The sequence below is a fragment of the Epinephelus moara genome, chromosome 22 (assembly GCF_006386435.1).
Source record: "Epinephelus moara isolate mb chromosome 22, YSFRI_EMoa_1.0, whole genome shotgun sequence".
NCBI classification, from domain to species: Eukaryota; Metazoa; Chordata; class Actinopteri; order Perciformes; family Serranidae; genus Epinephelus; species Epinephelus moara.
The window spans coordinates 22438828-22460090 of NC_065527.1; the positions used below are offsets into that span (position 1 = coordinate 22438828).

At 40.6% G+C, this 21263-nt stretch overlaps 2 protein-coding genes and 2 non-coding genes across 4 annotated transcripts; 1 reads left to right on the forward strand and 3 right to left on the reverse strand.

The window, feature by feature from the left end:
• Window positions 1–8220: 8220 nt before the first annotated feature.
• LOC126384350 (small conductance calcium-activated potassium channel protein 1-like) lies at window positions 8221–16296 on the forward strand. Its single transcript, XM_050035365.1, has 9 exons — window positions 8221–9075; window positions 9536–9631; window positions 10316–10615; window positions 11230–11351; window positions 12210–12351; window positions 12421–12531; window positions 13011–13138; window positions 15708–15786; window positions 15932–16296. Exons 1-9 carry the CDS (start codon window positions 8221–8223, stop codon window positions 16157–16159), a joined length of 2061 nt encoding a protein of 686 aa, XP_049891322.1. The 3' UTR covers window positions 16160–16296.
• Window positions 16297–16925: 629 nt separating this feature from the next.
• On the reverse strand, window positions 16926–20909 carry rps27.1 (ribosomal protein S27, isoform 1). Its single transcript, XM_050034560.1, has 4 exons — window positions 20828–20909; window positions 20074–20182; window positions 18178–18288; window positions 16926–17161 (listed from the first exon to the last, which is right to left on the reverse strand). The coding sequence occupies exons 1-4, from the start codon at window positions 20831–20833 to the stop codon at window positions 17133–17135; spliced, it is 255 nt and encodes an 84-aa protein (XP_049890517.1). The 5' UTR covers window positions 20834–20909; the 3' UTR covers window positions 16926–17132.
• On the reverse strand, window positions 17456–17585 carry LOC126384577 (small nucleolar RNA SNORA35). Its single transcript, XR_007569322.1, has one exon. It is a non-coding gene; the product is annotated as a small nucleolar RNA SNORA35 (small nucleolar RNA).
• Window positions 18475–18604, reverse strand: LOC126384578 (small nucleolar RNA SNORA35). The gene has a single exon (XR_007569323.1). It is a non-coding gene; the product is annotated as a small nucleolar RNA SNORA35 (small nucleolar RNA).
• Window positions 20910–21263: the final 354 nt, after the last annotated feature.

Consider the following 21263-nt stretch of genomic DNA (forward strand, 5'->3'; position numbering starts at 1 on the left):
GTGGAGGAGGGAGAGGTTTTAATTGGTCTGTCGCCATGAGTTGACCTTTCTAAAGACAACAGGAACAGATGATGCGGACAATTTTAAACACTAATGGAGAATTGATTGACGAAGTGTGATAATGAAAAAAGGAAAATGGGGAAATAAAAAAGTGGAAAAGTAGCTAAAGGGAAAGGGTTTTAGATGTGCTTTTGTTTGTGCACAAACTGAGCACAAAAACAGGCATGTCATCAAAAATATTGCGAAAAATAAATCTCTATTTTCAACCATTTCTCTTTTTTAATGCAAAAAGGGAAACTATAAAATATTGATCACTGTTTAAAACCCTCACACTGTGTGTTTTATGGCTGGTTAATATGTGCAGCACGACATGTATCAAAAATATATGGCAGCTGGTTGCACATATGATGACACACCACAGTGGTTCTAGTCATGCACTGCTGGACTCTGTGTGTGTGTGTGTGTGTGTGTGTGTGTGTGTGTGTGTGTGTGTGTGTGTGTGTGGTGCCCCCTCTCAGCGGGGGGTGAGCTTTGAATCATAGGGGCAGATGGACTCCAGTTTAATTGCGAAAGTGCTGGGCTCTGCAGGAGGGCATCGGGAATGTGCATAGTTAAACTCTACTTCTCATTTGTCCTCACGAAATGCTGATGCAAGGGCAGAGGCAGCGAGAAACCCAAAGACTGGGAGAGAGGGAGAGTGAGGAGGGAGGAGGGGAGCAAGGGAGGAGGAAGAAAGAGTTGGACTGTATAATAGATTACCCTATTACTTCTACTGCCCTTCGGAATTACCCCTCTCCTAGGCAGCCTGTCACACATCCAGAGCGCTCCCCAGCTACAGATTCATGCTCGGCTGCACACAGAGGATGGAGAGTGGCCCTCGGAGGCGAAAAGAAGGATGGCTAAGTCACCGCTTAAAGCTGAGAAAACTGCATCAAGCGTGGAGCGAGGACATACAATGTGCATCAGCAATGTATCATCAGAGAAGCATCCTGTTGCTGCGTCCAATATTGCTGCTTAAATGTGCGCAAAATTGACTTTGAGTTCATCTCGTGAAGGAAAGAAAGAAAAAAAGAGCCTTGTGCTGTTATGCGCCAAGCACCAATGTGACACAGTGCCAAAAACAAAATTCATTAGGCTTCATAAAAATACAGATTGGAGGCAGTGAGGCGTGGGTGACATCTGGTGGTTTGTTTCCCAACTGCATGCTGGCTGGAGCTCAGAGACACTGGCAGGAGGAGTGAGGTGAGGGTGTTAATTAACGAGGAGGAAACTGAGCTAAATGAAACGAGAAGATGATGAGAGCCAATGCCATAAAGAGGCTAATTAGAAAACAATACATGCGGATGAATGAAAACACTGAGCAGTGTGTGGGTTAAAGGCATAGCAGTGATGATGAGTGAGGGCTGTGGACAATAATGTGCTGCAGATCACTCTCTGCACTTTTGCTGTTTTTATTCTGATGTTGCTGATGCTGATTGTGATGGCCGTCGCTCTGACCTGGCATGACCACAGCTTAGCCCTCTCTGTGCTAAATGCTGAATGCCATCCCTGACAATGCAGCCATCAGCCATCAGGGCTGCTGTGCTGTGTGTTTTTAATTACTCTGCTGATTGGATTAGGCCTTCTCCTACGCTGACACGTCCCCTCCACTTAATAGGCTGTTATCGACAGAACCGCCACATACATCCACTCGCCTGTGACGTCTGGTTTGTCAGACTGGACCTTTTTTGTCTTGAATGGAGTTGAGTAAATGAAGTTCTCTTCTAGTAGACAATTATATCCGCTCCAGAAAGCCCTGGAGCAGCTGCACCAAAGTAGACTATTATCCAGTAAAATTTGATGCTGTGAAATCTAAAAGGGACAGTTCACCCCCAAATCAAAAATACATATTTTCCTCTTACCTGTGTAGTGCTATTTATTACTCTGGATTGTTTTGGTGTGAGTCGACGATTGTTGGAGATATCAGCCGTAGAGATGTCTGCCGTCTCTTGAATACAATGGATATAATGCAATGTCTCTTTCCAGAAATCATGAACCGGTTACTCAAAATAATCCACAGACCTTGTTGTGAGCAGTTTCATGTAGGAACTATTTTCTTTCGACCAAACTAAACCCGCCAACTGTGTCGTTGCCTTGAAGGAAGTGTTTTCTGCTAGTTAGCTAATGCTACAGATCTGCCAAAGACATTGTTTACATCTCACGTTGTCAGGAGTATGAGTCTCTTGTTCCAACACCTTCTTACCCCCAACTCATCACATATCGCCACTTGGTCAGTGGATTTTCACATCTATGTATTATGCGTTTGGTATCCTGGGTGCATCTCTTGTAGATGTTCTGGGATACTGTGTCAATTTACACTTTTTACGTGCATTGTGTCTTTTCAAAATACACTTCCTATTTTACAGGAAATGTACAGTTTCTGTAAGATGCATTCTCTTCAAAATAAAACACCTCGTATTTCCGTTTATGTCCTTGTGCAATAAAGGCTTCATGGTTTGGCTCTACATTCATACATGAAGGGAACACCGGGCTTCTGGGTGAAAGTCCGGTGTTGTTGGACTCCCCGCCACCCCTCTCACCCCTCCTATACGGATTTTCCAGTTTCTTAAATGGCGTTATCATCTGGTGGCGTTTCAAACTGATGCTGATGCTGTCCTGTGACGTTATTGACTGACACAATCATACCACCACAAAAGGATGTCTGTTTTTTGTCAGTGTCCGACAGGGAAATCTATAACCAAGTGGCAGAATATCAAAACTTCAGGAATGAAAATGTGTTTCTCGTTAATGAGCTGATGCACGCTTGCGTCTGTGCAGTGATATGGTTGTCGGGCAGGGTTGGGGAGTGAGAGTAGGTGTTTCTGTGGTGATCGGGAGAATTCAAGAATGAGGCCGATCATGGAGTTCTTTCTTAATGCACGTTTAATTACGAGCTCGGATCAACATGGCTACATGCAGAAGCTATGTGATGATTGTGAACAGAGAGAGACACAGCTAACATAGGATGGTGGCAAGTATACTATTACCTAAAATGGTGCCTTGACACATTTAACTTGACCTTGGGCCAACTCAAATTAGTCTAACTTGTCCATTCATCAGTAAGCCTAGCACTTCTGACGCCATGACGTCTGTCATAAAGGAACATGATCCCCAGGGGTCTTGACCAAGTATCCACTGGTCAGTGGAGATGTAAAAATACATACTAACAGGGAGTAATGGTTATACAAGTAACATAAAGTAAGTACAGCAGTGAATGAATGAGGCTGAACCGAGGAATTATCTACACATTTAAACTCATTTAAAAGATGTGCGGGCACCTTCTATGTTTCAATGTTTGTACTATTTTAAACAGACAGTGTGTTGTTATATTTACTGGAAGTGACATACAATACAGTAAATGGCAAGCAGGTTGTTATTAGTGATGGTCATTTACCAGAAGCCTTTCAGCTCCCTTACGACCTCCTTCCAGCCAGCTGCCACCTTATTTAGGTTTCTGCAGTTAAGTCTCCACTCAAGCACAAAGCTGATAAGTAGCCGACGTGGTTTGTTTATGTTATATAATAGAAGTGCATATTTAACAGATTCAGCGTGGACAGAGAGCGATGCTTGCTTGCTTGCTGTAAGGACTTGGTGTATGTATCCAGTAATCTGTAGTGGAAAACATTTTAGAAATTACCCTCCCAGCACTGTTGGTAGGTATAGTTCAGTATACAGAAAGTAGTTCCTACATGAAACTGCTCACAACAAGGTCTGTGGATTATCTTGAGTAACCAGGTCATTATTTCTGGAAAGAGACATTGCTGTTGAGTTGTTTAGATGTATATTTTTGGCACTTTGATCAGCACAAGTTGAGTGATCTTATTCCATTATATCCAAGAGAAGGCAGACATCTCTACAAACGATATCTCCAGCATTTGGCAACTCACCCCAAAACAATCTAGACTGATAAATAGCACTACAGGTAAGAGGAAACATGTATCTTTGATTTTGGGGTGAACTGTCCCTTTAAGAGTACCCTACCCCATTTAACATTAGAACTTCGTAACATTTTGGATAGGCAGAACCAGATATGTTAGGTTTTTTACTCCAGATCAGTGTTCTGTTACCCACAATGCAACTCGATTCAGCATCCAGATGTGTTGTGCTAGTGGCAGCTAATGTAACCTTGAGCCTCTCATGTCTGTTCATTACCTAAGTATGAAGCTACAGCCACAAGACAAGCTTAGCATAAAGACAAAAAGAGGGGGACACAGCTGGCCTGGTTCTGTTCAGAGGTAATAAACCCACCGACCAGCACCTATAAAACTCACTGATTAATTTGGTATGTCTTCTGTACAAAAAAAAAATGTATAAGTGTAAAGATGACAAGTTGTTTTATAGCGGGTTTTGTGCCAGACTTTTTCTTGGCTGGCACAGTGACTTCCTGGAGTCTCTGCTGGTTGCCTGGCAAACCCACGGTAACAGTTTCCTGGTCGTAGCCTCAAATGACAAATTAGACTTGAATCCATTTCTGTGACTGTGCTGATTTATATTCGTTCTCTCTTAACAAGATTTCTCTGGGAACTATTGGAAGTATTCCTCATGGATGGATTTCTTAAATTCAAAGAATGATGGACTTTAAAAATGAGTCAGGGTTGTTTGTTAATGCTAAGTGATGGAAATGATTTGAATACACAGTGTTTTGGAACAGTGGTCTGAGTAATACAGTTGAAAGAAATATCCACACAGCACTAAATGAGACAATCTGTGGGAGAGAAAAAATCATATTCCTCTGCCTACACTGTTTTATGTAGCACTTCTAATGGCCTTACTGGATGCTCACAAAAATAGCCAATCAGGATATACAAAAATACAGCTGTCACCATGTCAATCAGTACTCGTAAACTGTGGTCAAACTGTCAAACTAGGCAGCACTGATCAATGAATGAACCAATAAATCAAGATTCTGTCACTGCATTGCCTATTTCTCACCTCATTTTTTTCAGAACACATTTTAGTGCACTGTTTAGCTGTAAAATGAGAAAGTTGGTCCGGCTGATGGGCGGTGCTTGGTACTTTGGTCACAAACTCTCTTCACTAGCTAGCTAACCATTTTCAGGGTTTGATTTTGGTTTTGGAACAGGAGAGGAAGTTAATCTCCTCCCAACCTCTTTAGGTAATGAACATCATTATTACACGTTCCTCAGGCACAACCTTTAGCTTGAAATCCACAAAACCAGACTGAAAATGAAAGAAATCGGAACGTTTTTATGAGGGTCTATGGACAGCCGTTAAGTTGTCGGACCCTGTCGGAGCTGGCTGATGCAACACTATGATTGTCCAGTCTGTTTTTTAGGGGCGGGACTTAGCGAAAGGTCAATTGACATGATTGACAGCTGAGTCAGACCCCTTGGCTCTGATTGGTTGTTGCTGCTGCATCGCATTCTAGTCTGATTCTCGCAAATCCCATGAGAAGCAGTGGGAAGAAAAGGTGGAACATGATTTTTTTCACAGACTATCTATCTCATGCAATTATTTCAAACTATAGCGATGGTTAAAGCAAATATGACACAAAGTTATTTTTAATAGAAGTTACCAACTGAAGCTTTAAAAAGATTTTTAACCATTATCCAAAATTGCGACTCTGTCTCCTAATCCAGACAAAGATGGAAGCCAAAAATGACATATGGCTTAATTTGAGCCAAAATTGAACACATTTATTATCAGTTATATTTCATTTCTGTATCAATTCTACTTCCCATTATTTTGTATTTTCACACAAAATAAAGCTGATCTCTGTGACTCCAATATAACGGTAAGGGGCACCAACTGGGCAGACAGACACAAGAGCGGTACCAATTTTCTTATCTAACTCTTGGCAAATAAGTACATCCCCCAAAATGTCAAACTGTTCCTTGAACTCTAATCGTGACTCTTGACCTTTAAAACACAAACATTTCTTGCTGCTGTTAGCATCCTAATGGGACTTCTTTAACTTTTAACCGATGCATCCCAACAGGCCGAAGCAATTAATGTCCTGACCAGAAGATGAAACTGGCACGCACGAAAGATTCAGGGCATGAAGCAGATTTGCCATTTACCAGCCACAGCAATTAGAGGACTCAAAATATCCCAGTTTAATTTCACTCTCTCAGTAGCCAAAGGATGATTTGCAATGGAAGAGACTAATTGCAAACGTGCTGGCTACCGTCCACAGAGGCAAGAAGAATTGACATACTTAGCTACCAGCTACAGCGGCCAGGATTTACAAGCACTTGGCTGAAGGCTTGAATTAATTTGAGGCCTTGCAGATGTGCATATATCCTTTCAGCATCTTGTTATTAAAAAGGACAACTTAATTTAAGAACAGTCACCACAGCAGAGCGAGTCTTGCTTCGACAGACTAAATAGTCATATTTTAGGATCTAGTTGTGAGATGCAGTCTGTATTTATCCCGTCTGCAAGGGTTCGTAGTGTTGACAGTCATGCACTGAAGCACAGACAGTTGGGAGCTTCCAGCCTGCAGAATATCAAAACAAAGAATCCAGACAGCAGCATCTGGCTAAATCTCAGAGTGGAACATAGTAGTTTTAGCATAATTAATCTATTTTACATCTGGAGGGATGTCAGACTGTCTGATCAGACTACCACCATGTTTTTGCTCTTCCACCTGTGCATGGTCACATCCCCCAACCCGCCCTCCATCACTCTCCATCTATCTTTAAATACATGTTATCTTCAGATTAGATAATACTTTTCTTTATCCTGCTACTATCCGGATGTGCTCCACCCACCCCTTTGCTCCTTAGGTCCTTCCATTTGGAGGGAGCTCTATTATCTGTAGACCCATCTGTCACAAGGATTTAGATAAATAAATGATGCTGAATGTCATTGTTATGACTTTAATGCGTAATACTCCACCCCGCTCTGTGCATATTGTTTGCTTAAGGACTGACATATTTGATATTTCATAAGCTCATAAGTATCGGATCTCTGTCTCACTTGATTAATCTGCAATACTAATCTGCCGAATTGATTTTGAGGACCGTTATTCTATTTTTGAGATTAGATTTATTTAAAAAAAAAAAAGTTCAACTATGTGCAATTCAACTATGACAGCAATTGGTGAAATTACAAATGAAAAGTGATATAATAGCATTTCTTTTTAGGCTGTGAGAATGATCTCAGGCTGATTTTTAACACCAGGGCACCCATGTATAAGCAGATGTCACCTCCACACACACACACACACACACACACACACACACACACACATATAGGGAGGAGGAAATCTGCCAATCCCGGCTAAAAAACAAACAGATGACTCATTCTTTGCCTTTGCTCCATGCAACATCTGCAACTTAGAGACTTTGCGGTCATTAAGCCTTTCCAGCTTTAAGGAAGATGCCCTGATGGTGGACAATCCAACACGGCCAAACAAGGGAGTAAATGCCTGAATATGTAATGGATATCCACGAGTATTTACCTCCTATGTCGTCATATGCAGGAGAGAAGTTCATAACCTTTGCTTGAATCCATGGGAGGGGCTCCGTGATGCTGAGGCTGCTAATGGATTGCTGGAAAGTTTATACATGCAGAGCGGGGACGTTTGGAATAATTTGATCTGATCACGCCGGAGCTCTTTGGTGTTGCTGCTTGATTAGGTTTTTGGGTTTAACTAATTTAATAACTAATTTTGAAACGTCTTTCTAATGAGAGTAGTGTGTTTGAGACTAAGTTTCAACGGGATTTTATTTGGAGGATCTCTCTGATGTAGGCAGATGTGACCTTCAGGATTATAAGACCACTGAATACTGAAATCCTTGACCAATAGAGTTGTCGTAAGGCCTTTTTTTTGTCCTTGCGGGTGGAAAACCTGACTGAAAAGGTAAGAATTGATTAAGAGCAGCGTGGAAAGATTTTGACATTTCTAGCTAACATTCAAGTAAAGTGTACCAGTAAATCTTCATTGATGTTTATTCAAATAAAAATATGTGATTAGACAGATTATTTTGTTGCTATTAGATTTTCCATCATGGACAGAAAATACATAATAAAACAAAATAAAGTGTAGTTTTCTGTCTTTTTTTGGATGATGAAGCTACTAATGAGAAAATTTTTCTTCCTTCTCAATGCTGTTCTCATCTGTCAAACCTCACTTGTCCTCCGTCTCTCTCCCGCTCTCTCCGTGCAAACCTCTTAAAAAGACTTGGTGAATCATTACCTGTAAACTCTCTCACCATGGAGCACTCACCCTCTATGAACTTGTCAGTTGTGGATGGAGACGACGTGGAGGACCAGCGTCCCCTCCTCCCACCGAGGATGGTTCCTCCACCTCAGGCCTGCTCTCCACAGTGCGGGATACACCACACGGTCCAAACAGCCGATCACACCGTGTGGCTGGACAGGACCCAGGCCATGGCCACCACACCTTTATACAACGGCCACCTCTATGTCACACCTTCACCTCGCTCCAACAGGAGGGCAGACAAAGGCAAAGAGAAGAAATGTGAGAAAAGGTCAGGGGGCCGTCGACAAAACCAGGCACACAAGGAGTGTAATCACCAGTGCAAAGCCAAAAACGCAGGAGCTCACAGACTCCAGGAGAAAGTCACCTCTTTCACTGATGTCCCCATTTCTCCCTGCGGGTCGCCCTTTAAGGGCCCCTGCAGGTCACACTTAGAGGTCACGGATGTTGAAGGCAGAGGGCGCCGCAAGTCAGGCAGCGTTTCTTTGGAGATGCACGACCGTCAGAGTCTCCCAGAGATCATCATCACCAGCAAAGATGATGACTTCCAGCCACCCTGTGAGACATTCCCGCATCGCCAAGATATGACTGAGGGCCAAGGTCATCTGCCAGGAGCCGAGTGCCCAGGTCCAAACCCAAATCCCAATTCTCAGATCAGCCCGAAACACAAGGAGGGCACTAAGGACGACCCGTACTGGAAGACTCACAACATCGGCTGGCGGCTGGTCCACAGGAGGGCTCTGTTTTTGAGGAGGCAGCGGCTGAATGACTGCGCCCTGGCGGTGGGGATATTCGGGATGGTGATGATGGTGATGGAGACAGAGCTTTCCTGGAGCGTCTACAGCAAGGTCAGAGAGAGAAAAACCAGACACTAGGAAATCTTCCGAGAAATGTGAAGTTTTAAAAGAGATCACACCTCACATGTTTAGTTATCTTTTCTGAAATTAACCCATCACTGTTATTTACAATGTGTTACTACCTGAGTAATCACATTTTGAGTAATAGCGTAGCACACCTTTCACTTTGTTCATATTTTTCTTTTATTATATTCAGTTAAACCTCTTAATTCTTCTTTATTGTTTTACTTCTGAGCCATACTGATAAAACTGTTGAGACACAATGACAAATGATCTCCCAGCATCTGTAGGAAAATATACAATACACCCATAGGATCATTGCATCATTCAAATGGATTATCTAAATGTATGTAAGATTATAAGGTTACCGAGGATGATGCCATTTCATAGATTGAGCTTTGTAATGACCCATCAGCTTGTTAATGATGTCATGTTCGTGTGTGTCTCACAGAGCTCCGTGTATTCCCTCGCACTCAAGTCCATCATCAGTTTTTCTACCATCATCCTGCTGGGCCTCATCATAGCGTACCACTGCTGTGAGGTTCAGGTAACTGATCTGTTCAGGATTATGCAATCAGGTCCAAGTCCTCCTCCAGGGGATATTCTCTTTAAATTTAAAGATTTCTCTGAAAATTTGCAGCCAAGGAATCTCTTTTTGGGGGATAGTCGTTCATGGGGAACTGAAAGTTGTCCCATTGAAAGGAAATGAAGTTTCTACAATGCTGGTTCACAATCTTTTAGTCTGGTGGCCTTTTAAAATTGAGCAAAGTCTACTTCTGCCTGCTCATCACAGGATATGGCACTATGAGCAAACCTAAAAGTCATTTTTCATTCTCAGGTGGCTTCGTTTGAGGGATTTTTAGAGGAACAAGTGTGAAATATTTTACAAAAAAAAGCAAAAATTGAAAGGAAAGTGAAAGAATCATTATGTAAGACAAACTTTTTTCTTTCTTTCTTTAGTCCTAGAGAATAAACATCATCTGTGTCATGATGGGCAGTTTTTGTGACATCACTTGAAGCAGTTTCTAAAACTTTGCACAGCTCCCTCTGGAGCCACAAAAGGCCTTATGCAGTTTTTGCCACATATGCAGCTGCACTGTCCAAGACTAGTAAACAGAATAATGTGTTAAAGGAGTTCCTACTTGATCATCTTCACCCTCCAGATTTATCTTGGATCCCTAAATCAGAAGCCCATTTTCACTATCATGCACTCTTCCCACCTCTCCGGTAGCTTTACGTTCATGACATTGGTGCAGAGGATTGGCGGATTGCCATGACAAGCGACCGTTTGGCTCTGGTAGCCCTGGAGCTGGCTGCGGTGGCCATCCACCCCTATCCGGTTGGCCTGATGGAGTACTTTGAGATGACCTTCCAGCACACCACGCCTCACCTGCCGCTGTCGGAAACCGAGCTGGAGATTGTCCTGGCTCTGCCCATGTTCCTGAGGCTCTACCTGCTGGGCCGGGCCATGATGCTGCACAGCCGCCTCTTCACTGACACCGCATCTCGCAGCATCGGAGCGCTCAACAAGGTGGGAGGTCAACCTGACACAATCTGGCTTTGGGCTTTACTGGCTTGGATAGTACAGTGATGACATCATGACACTTTCTGATTTATTTAGTCTGTTTTGATGTGATTTTAAAAGCTGGGCAGAAACCTGCTAAGGGACATGATTCATGGGATATTAAAGTTCATATTTTGGACATTTGGGCTGGGCTTGAACATTTCATGCACATGTGTTTATGTCTTATGTCTAGGTGGGCCGAGGGGTCTGTAGAGGTGTGACAATTGAGGTGTGACTATCACGGTTTCACCCCCATGAATCCCAGTGGTTTCACATGCTGATTATGTCCCTCGCTAGCTCTCCTTGCTTGTCTGCTTTCTTTTCCAAAGTTGATAATATCCACCCAGCTAATCCCTTCCCTTATAAATGCTATTTAAGAGTGATGAAAATGACCTTTGTCTCCTCACCGCAATACCAAACCTACTATCCATGTATCGAGCCAGATTGAGAACAGTTTTCTTATCCCTCATCTCCTCTGTATTATATAATCATAATCTGACAGGTGCTATCCTAAATAGTCTAGCTAAGTAGGCCCTACTGTCAAAATCATGACGCAGATGCTTCCCTTTTGTGATCTTTAGATACACTTCAACACCAGGTTTGTGGGGAAAACACTAATGACCACCTACCCTGGGACTGTGCTGATGATTTTCAGCGTCTCTCTATGGATTGTGGCCGCGTGGGGCTTACATGTTTGTGAGAGGTATGTGATGATATATCAGCCTACTGCTGTATCTGTAGTGGTGTCTATAGTGCCCAAGGCCTATCCATTTAATATTTAATTATCATTCAAACACACAGCATTACTTTAATGTTCTACAGCCGCAGCACTTCTGTGCTATATCTGTGCTATATAGGATTGATTATGAAGTTCTTTTACTTCTTTACGAGGCTGTTAATGGTTTGGGACCGGCCCACATTACTAATTCTTAGTCACTTCATTATCCTTAGATCTTCTGCTGCCAGTTTTTTTTTTACATACCATCACATAAATAAAAAAAAAATTGGCAGCTCAGCTTTTTTTAACTATGCACCAAAATTATGGCATTCTCTACCCAAGGCCACAAGAGATGGAGACGTTTGTTCTTTACATGCTGTCCTTGTTTTTATCGCCTAAATATTCTGTTATTCTACGCACCTGTTTGCTATGTGCTGCCTCCTTTGTCTGCTATTCATGTGACTGCTTGGTTTTATCGCACAGTATTTGCCCTTGTTTTAATTTGCCTGTTTTTATTCTCTTGTTTCTTCTCCTCATTGTAGAGCACTTTGAGCTACACCCCTGTATGAGAGGCACTGTATAAATAAACTTTACTGGATAACACTGACAAGATTAAAAATCATCTAATCTTGACCTTTTTAATATTGAATATATGTGGTTTTTAATACCAAATGCATTGTAAGCTAAGAGAGGGAAAGGAAAAAACATCATCAGTAATGTGAAAGTAGAGCAGAAATTTATTATTCAGCTACAGCAGTCAGAGCAGTTCAGTAAAGCAGCGTTTAAAACCAGAAAAAGGCAAAATATAATATATATGATAATGACATACGTTTATTCCTGCAGACACCACAACTACAGGGACCTGAGCAGCAACTACATGGAGGCCCTGTGGATGATCTCTGTCACCTTCTTGTCCATCGGTTACGGAGACGTGGTGCCTCACACCTACTGTGGTCGCAGCATCTGCCTCCTCACTGGGATAATGGTGAGACAGAGGGTTGATAGTTTCACCTATAATAAGTGGAAGTCACAAATGTCTAATTCTGATACACAGGGAGCTGGCTGCACAGTCCTGGTGGTGGCGGTGGTTGCTAGGAAGCTGGAGTTGACCCGGGCAGAGAAACACGTCCATAACTTTATGATGGATTCTCACATCTCCAAGAGGGTAAACACCAATATCTTCCTCACTGTGGCTTTATTTACATATTTAAGTCGTTTGAATAGGTCCTACAGTGAGAGAGATGCTGCACAGACTGTGGCTAAGTCTTTTTGTTGCATTGCAACAAACATACAGATATTTGTGTGCACTTTAAGAGAATCTCTTTATTTGCCTATTGCTGTCACCAGAATACCACCAGAACAAGTAAAAACCTGTGAGTGAAGTGAAATAAGTTTACCTTGCTTCAATACGAATCAATACAAACTGTTTACAGAGTGCTCCAGTTGCGTATACATTTTTAGAAAAAGACCCAAAATTTCAAACTCACGTTTGAAAGTTGAATAAAGACAAAAAAGACTGTAGTATACACAGGGTAAATATAGTCTGTTGGTGTTGTTCTGCATGTGCAATAAATAACAGCGCTTTCAAGTCATGTGCATAAATATAAAATAACTCTGGAGTGATTTTCTGCATCCTTTCACTAGATAAAAATTGCTGCAGCAAATGTGCTGAGAGAGACTTGGCTTATCTACAAACACACTAAGCTGTCAAGAGAAAGAGACCACACCAGAGTCCGCATGCACCAGCGGAAGTTGCTTCTGGCCATCCACCAGTAAGACACTTAACCCTCATATACTGTAAAACTGTTTCTGTGCTGTCACAGCATAAGAAAGACCTTCACTTTATTTGCTAAATGTGCCATATGTATAACAATACAGTGCCCCAGGAATGAGCATTTTATCACTCAAGGTTCCTTCATCTCGAAGTCAGTGGGTTTTTGGTTAGAGACCTGAAATAAGGTCTGTGGTTAACAGAACATTTTCATGGCATGAAAAAAAAGTCATCTAAAAGTCATAGTATAGTATGTCATAAAAAGTCATAGTATAGTATGTCATTAAAAAAGTAATTTAAAAAGTCATAGTATAGTATGTCATTAAAAAAGTAATTTAAGAGTCATAGTATAGTATGTCATTAAAAGGTCATAGTATAGTATGTCATAATAAATGTCTTAAAAAGTAATAGTAAAGTATGTCATAAAAAAGTCATAGTATAGTATGTCATTAAAAAAGTAATTTAAGAGTCATAGTATAGTATGTCATTAAAAAAGTCATAAAAAAAGTCATAGTATAGTATGTCATGAAAAAGTCGTTAAAAAAGTCATAGTATAGTATGTCATTGAAAAAGTTGTTAAAAAAGTCATAGATTAGTATGTCATAAAAAGGTCATTAAAAACGTCATTGTATAGTATGTCATAATAATGTCCCTAAAACATTGTGCTATAATATGTCATAAAAATATTTAAAAAAATGTCAGAAAAGAGTAATAGAAGCCTATAGTATAGTATGTCATGGTTAACAGAACATTTTCATGATGTGAAAAAAAGTCATTAAAAAGTCAAACTATAGTATGTCATTAAAACATTTTTTAAAAAGTCATAGAATAGTATGTCATTAAAAAAGTCATAGTATAGTATGATGTCATTAAAAAAGTCATAGTTTAGTATGTCATTAAAAAGTCATAAAAAAGTCATAGTATAGTATGTCATAATAAATGTCATAAAAAAGTCTAGTATAGTATGTCATAATAAATGTCATAAAAAAGTCATAGTATAGTATGTCATAATAAATGTCATAAAAAAGTCATAGTATAGTATGTCATTGAAAAGTCGTTAAAAAAGTCATAGTATAGTATGTCATTGAAAAAGTCATTTAAAAAGTCAGAATAGTATGTCATAAAAAAGTCATTAAAAAAGTCATAGTATAGTATGTCATTGAAAAGTCGTTAAAAAAGTCATAGTATAGTACGTCATTAAAAAAGTCATTTAAAAAGTCAGTATAGTATGTCATAAAAAAGTCATTAAAAAAGTCATAGTATAGTATGTCATGAAAAAGTCGTTAAAAAAGTCATAGTATAGTATATCATAAAAAGGTCATTAAAAACGTCATTGTATAGTGTGTCATAATAATGTCCCTTAAACATTGTGCTATAATATGTCATAAAAATATAAGCCTTAAAAACAACCACAGTATGTCATAAAAATATCACGGTATGTAAAATAAGCATTAGCTATTATTATTATTTAATTAAAAAGTCATTTAAAAAGTCATAGTATAGAATGTCATAAAAAAGTCATTAAAAAAGTCTTAGTATAGTATGTCATAAAATAGTCGTTAATAAAGTCGTAGTATAGTATGTCATAAAATAGTCATTAAAAAAGTCATAGCATAGTATTTAATAAAAAAGTCGTTAATAAAGTCATAGTATAGTATGTCATGAAAAGGTCACTAAAAAGTCGTAGTAGGGTATGTCATAAAAAAGTCGTTAAAAAAGTCATAGCGTATTTATTAAAAAAGTCATTAAAGAAGTCATAGTATAGTATGTTATCAAAAAGTCATTAAAAAAGTCATTGTATAGTATGTCATATAAAAGTCATTAAAAAGTCGTAGTGTAGTATGTCATAAAAAGTCGTTAATGAAGTCATAGTATAGTATGTCATAAAAAGTCATTAAAAAATTCATAGTATAGTATTTAATAAAAAAAAGTCGTTAAAAAAGTCATAGTATAGTATTTAATAAAAAAAGTCGTTAAAAAAGTCATAGTATAGTATTTAATAAAAAAGTCATTAAAGTCATAGTATAGTATGTTATCAAAAAGTCATTAAAAAAGTTATAGTATAGTATGTCATATAAAAGTCAATAAAAAGTCATAGTGTAGTATGTCATTAAAAAAGTCATGTCATAAAAAAGTCGTAAAAAAGTCATAGTATGTCATAAAACGTCATTACAAACGTCATAGCATAGTGTGTCATAAAAAAGTCGTTAAAAAAGTGGTCATGTAGTATCTCATGAAAAAGCCGTTAAAAAGTCAGTATAGTATGTCATATAGTCATTAAAAAGTTATATTATAGTATGCTATTAAAATTTTACACAGAAATGTCACTAATACACTGAATAGTGTGAGTAGTCTTTCTTTTGTCACTCTCTTAGTGTGAATACTAGAACAGCTGATTTGAATCATTTTATCTGATCTACTTTCACCTTAACAAAGTCACTATTAAAACTGTTGACAGTGTGCTGTGTTTATGGGTTGGTTCTTGTGATGAGGGTGAACTGGCCCTTTTATTTTAGTAGCTATGTCATGTAAACCTCCTGTGGCACCTGTATCTCAATAATTGTTTCCAGGTTGCGGCGGGTGAAGATAGAGAAGAGGATACTTGCAGACCAGGGTAACACTCTGGTTGATCTCTGCAAGGTGAGAGAGGCAAGTGATCGCATCATTTTCTATCCCCTCCTAGCAAAACCTCAACAAAGTAGCATCTAATATTCCCTGATGCCTTCTCTTTTCTCTCTTTCTTTTCTTCCACATGGACGTTCTCGCACCACCACGGACATCAACCCCAATGCAGATGCAAACCCTGATGTATGACGTGCTGTCAGAGGTGCAGGGCTGCAGGGGGGAGCTGGACTCACACATCCACAGCCTGGAGAAGCACGTGGAGGAGCTGAGGGAGGGTTTCAGGAGCCTGATGCCGCTCCTGTCCAGCACCCTGTCCACACAGAACTCCTCCATCCGCCACTTGCTCAGAGAGAGGGAGGTGAAGTCAGAGACTGCTGGTGCGAGCGTGGACAGGTAGAGGGAGGCTGATGAGGAGGGTTCTCAGGTGCTTCAGGAAGAGTTATCTGCCCATAGTGCAGCTAAAATGATCATGTTGGGACATTTTTTCTTACAGGATGTCAACTGATGGGTCATAATAACAAGGTGAAGGCTGTACAGAATTATGTAAATTGTAGGTATCATCATTTTCTGTAGCAGAAATAAATGTAGAAGTTAGTCACAATTCTGTTTTTTCCCCATTTTTCCAGGAGTAACTTAGTAAAAAAACACCTGCCACCAAACTGTGGGCATTCATTAATATAAGAAATGCAATGATTTTGACCAATTAGTGAAGGATTTCAAAGCAAAAATTTTGTCATTGCTGTTTTTGTAGGTCTTTCGTTATGGACATGGACATTATAAACTGTGCTTTAAGACATTGCTGAGGTCATGTTTCACTGTTTCGAGATGTCTTGTAGACCAACCGATAACTGATAAACAGAAAATGATCAGCACATTGTGAGTCACACCCCCTTATCAATGCAAAAACAAGTCTGGAAAGTTCTGGAGAACTTTTATCATTCCCATGTCAGTGAGTAGTGTTACCTGTAAACACTGCACTTTTCTGATTATGTAATAAAAATTGCACAGATTCAAATGCAGTTTGTTACTGTATTAAAATGTCATCTTGCAGAATTACGACCATAACCTGTAGTACTTTCTAATAAAAATGATGACAGCCTGAAACATCCCGACAGAGTAAAGAAAATCTGTCTCTTCAAACAAAACCACACACAAACCACTCCTTTAGCCAAAACAACATTTTATTAAGAGAGACAGGGTTGGAGGGTGGAGTTACAGCAACAACTGATCTGTCAGCATGAACAGTGGTAATCCATCGGCAGGTCTCATTTCAGATCAGACCACTGGGTCTGCCGCCATCTCGGGAGGCAGAAGGCGCTGATATCAACCGGTCCATCCCCTCCTCTCCCCTTCAACTCCGGGGAGAACAGCTAGTGCTGCTTCCTCCTGAATGAGCACCCTGCCAGAGGAGACAATGACAGTCAGACAAAAGAGAAGCTTTACAGTACAGAAATACTGCAGGCAATGCACACTGCTATTGTCCTGCACTGTGCTGATACGAGACTCATCGTTTCCCATCATGTGACCGATGAGGTCAACATCTCTTCCCACTGAACTGTGCATTTATTGTGCAAGCAAAGATGTAACAGTAGTCTCAAAAGTTGAAGCTTCAGCAGCAAAAGTGACTAAATGGAGATAAAAGCTACACAACACTATCTGACTTTGTAACTGTATCAGAGCTTGACTATAAAGCATTTGTTCTCAGCCTTCGAAAGGGGGGAGCCAGTGGTCTAGCTCAACCCTTCTGCAAACTGAGGTCGATCTGGCACTGGAATGAGATTGGAAGACCACGACAGAGGAAGTCCAGTCACTTGGCAGTGCGGCCAGTAAACTTTAAACTGTCACATTATGAACACAAATAATCGCTTCTTTCAGAGCATGAAGCACCAGCCAAATGCCAAAAACCCACTGAGCTTATATGAGAAAATGTGACCTTTCACACGGGCTAGGATGATGATAAATCAATGGTTCAGTGAGTCATATTCTCTATTCTCAACTTGGCCTCTGGTATAAGTTCTGATCCTGAGCACAAAGCCTTAAAACGGCTTGAAACAGGGTCCTGACTGGCTGTCTTACATTAAGATGTAGCATCTGGGTCGGATACTGGTTGAAGTTAAAGCCTGTAAGTGTTAAGCTACTGAACAAGAGGACCAAATGCTTGCAATAATAAATGAGTATTCCAAATGGATGAACATACATTTTGGGTTCCTACAAGATATATACCATATTTCAGCAACTTAAGCGGGTCGAGGAAAAGTACTGTCTAATCTACATGCAGCACCAACCCACTTAGACACTGTACGCTATGTCGGGCTCCAGGAATAATCTACAACTCAACCCTGTATGATAGTGAGAGACCTTCACTGTGTAACCAGCAGTTTAGTGGGTAACGTGTATATGGTAGGTAATACTGACCCTCTGTGAGACGTGCTTTGCCTCCGGTAGGCTGACAAAGGACTGTTGAACAGCCAACACACAGCACGACCGTCTGAGCGTGACTGAACACCGTCGTGATCTTGTAGCATCCTGGAAGAAGACAGACAAGACACCAGTTACAACTATGTCGAATGACAGTGTCTGATGAGGTACATCTGCATGGTGAAAACCTTTACCTGGACATTTAACAAAAGTGAAAGCCTTGAGAACAACTAAACAAGCTACACAACACAATGGTTTATCAGGGCTGAACTGTACAGTGGCTAGAGGGGAGATATATGTTCTCAGCCTTCGAAAGGGGGAAGCCAGTGGTCTAGCTCAACCCTTCTGCAAACTGAGGTCGATCTGGCACTGGAATGAGATTGGAAACCCACAATAGAGGAAGTCCAGTCACTTTTCAGTGCGGCCAACAACTTCTAAATGCATCACATATGAACACAATTCACACATAAATAATCCCTTTTCCAAGGTCTGAAGCACCAGTCAAATGCTAAAAACCTGCACCAAGTTGCACCAGCTGTGTGTCAGTTCCCTCCCTAGTTAGGGCAGTAAGTCGACACTAGAGGCTAACTAATATTGTGTACCTGAACTAAAATTGGTTGTACCCCGACTACCTGGGACATAACCCAACTAGTTTCAATGTAAAGTCATGACTAAGGCAAGTAGTCAAAGATAAGAGATCTCTTACTGTGCCCATTTGCTTTTTGGCTGGCATGAGCCACTTGACATTGTAGCATACAGTAGTAAGCTAAGCCCCTTTCGCACATGCACTGCAAACCTGGAATTATCTAGATATCACCAAGAGGAGCTGTAGGTGAGAACGCAAATGTTTGAATGAGCTGGACGGGACATTAAACAGACTTTACCCTATGTGTGAATAGAGCAGGTAATTGTCTGGAGAATTCACAGTAAGTGAGTGGGCAAGCTAGCGAAGTTGAACCAGGAGAGAACATACATCTGAGGGTGAAGACACAGAGTCATTTACACGAAGATGGCAACGTAGATATCCAACTGGAGAGATGGACTTCTGTCTCTAACAAACTCATTTCAGTTTTATGACCAAATTACAAACTGGCCAAGTTATTGCAGTATAATTTGTGTCATGTCCTGCCTCCTGCACAGTCTGCCCAGGCGTCATCCCTCAGCTAAACCAAAGTATAGTACTTCCCGTAGGTGAGAAAACTGCTACAAGTGTAAAAACTTAACTCCAGAACTAATGTCCCTAGACACTGTCCAGAGTTCATATGAAAAGACAGCTTTAAAATGATTTTATATATATATATATATATATATATATATATATATATATATATATATATATATATATATATATATACACACATAAATTAGGGCTCCACTGGTTAACTGTGTTGCAAAATGGCGTGCACTTGTTTAAAAAAAAAACTATGCTGCGAGGCAGAAAAACTGCTGTTTTTAGTGAGTACAATTCTGTGATATTTCATGATTCGGGCTACACCTTCACCAGGGGCTTGTGTAACTATTTAGTTGTTACTGAGAGTTAAGTTTTAACTCTTTTTTCGTGGTGCCACCACTTTAATTTTAGTAATGCATGAATTCCTACTCCCCGACTCTCGCCTAATGTCAGCTGGGATCGGCTCACCTGTAAAGAATAAGCAGTTATAGATAATGGATTGACGAATAAATCACAACTTAGTAATAATTTTTACAGCGCTGGTTTAACACGCTGCAGATGAACTGAAGCACTGACAGATGAATATATTAGTTACCTATCACACTGGCTGATATAAGGGTCCAGTAAGATATGTTATGTTCTGATTAATGAGCACTAAACAGTAAAACGGCTCTTAGCTGTGTCTTGATTAGCTGTCATACACAAATCTAGAGAACCCGTACCTGGACATTTCACATCCATGAAGTAAGAGTTGGGACTCTGAACAAGACGCTTCTTCTTGTGCCTCCTCTTCTCCTCCTCAGGGGATGGGTGCAACAAGTCTTTTGCGAGCTGCATTGAATAAAAGGAGGAAATAACGAAAGGTCAGTGAACCATGTCAGAAAAATGCAATTCCTGTGATTGACCTACTAAACCTGTACTTTAAAACAACGCACGGGCTATCATAGTGAATAGTAAATAAACGCTGGTCATATAAAACTGTATAATTTGAGGTAACACCAGTTGACGTTAGCTGTTGTGTTAGCATTGTTTTGTCCTGCTAAATGTTCCGTGAAGGCTCCTCGGCTGGCCTACATGTCTGGGATTAGGTAACGCAGGCTACGCATTTACATATATCACGGGCGATTCTCTTACTACGTGTGACAGTAGTAAATTTACTCAATCGTCAAGCGAACAACGTAAATCAAAGGAAAATATGCGACTGTTAGTGTGAAGTTTTCCGCCCGTTCAGATGCTCCGTTGAGCTGGCTCCATGTTTGCGGTGTGTGCGCGGCCATCTTGTGTCACAATGCGCTCGCAATGCGCTCATATGTGCACAATTATCTGAAAAAACTGGGACTAAAACTCAACAAAAGCGTCTGAAACGGGCACCAGTCGAACCGCTAATTTCTTACGTACACATAGAGCCTACGGCGGCTCTCCGACACGCCATTAAACAGTAAAAATGAGAATTTACAACGGCCTGTGGATACTCACTGGCATGTTGGCGAGGAAATAGCCGCTGCCGAAAAGGAGGCATTACCGGAAGCGACGGGTTGATATGGATGGTTCCTTTGAGCACGGACCGGACGTGACGAAGATGACAGGACGTGGCGGCCATTTTTCAGTGAGGTCGCAGCAGGGTTGGATGACGGAGAGAAGAGCAAGACAGTGTTTTGAGAAAGAGCGCGAAACTTTGTTTGTTCGGGAGAAATTAGTAGAGAATATCGGCCGACGGCCTGTATAGGTCCGGTAAAACGATATCCTCGAACATTTCTTGCTGACTGCTGACTTCTTTGATAACTGTACACTCGGAAACGATAGACGAGAGTCCCAGGAGGAGAAACGTCAGGGATGGCTCGTGACTGCAGGTGGGGAATACCTGGCAGGGTAATGGACAGAGGTGGGAAAAGTACTGAAAAATTCTACTCAA

What these genes read in the sequence shown, in the direction of transcription:
- rps27.1 (XM_050034560.1), bottom strand. An exon ending in CATGGATGTGAAATGTCCAG is followed by an intron (nt 18,289 to 20,073) that starts GTACGGGTTCTC and finishes GTCTTCTTCCAG; the next exon opens with GATGCTACAAGATCACGACG. An exon ending in CAAAGCACGTCTCACAGAGG is followed by an intron (nt 17,162 to 18,177) that starts GTCAGTATTACC and finishes CTCCTCTGGCAG; the next exon opens with GGTGCTCATTCAGGAGGAAG.
- LOC126384350 (XM_050035365.1), top strand. Translation starts at nt 8,221, where the DNA reads ATGGAGCACTCACCCTCTATGAACTTGTCAGTTGTGGATGGAGACGAC. An exon ending in GCCTCCTCACTGGGATAATG is followed by an intron (nt 12,352 to 12,420) that starts GTGAGACAGAGG and finishes TCTGATACACAG; the next exon opens with GGAGCTGGCTGCACAGTCCT. An exon ending in ATTCTCACATCTCCAAGAGG is followed by an intron (nt 12,532 to 13,010) that starts GTAAACACCAAT and finishes TCCTTTCACTAG; the next exon opens with ATAAAAATTGCTGCAGCAAA.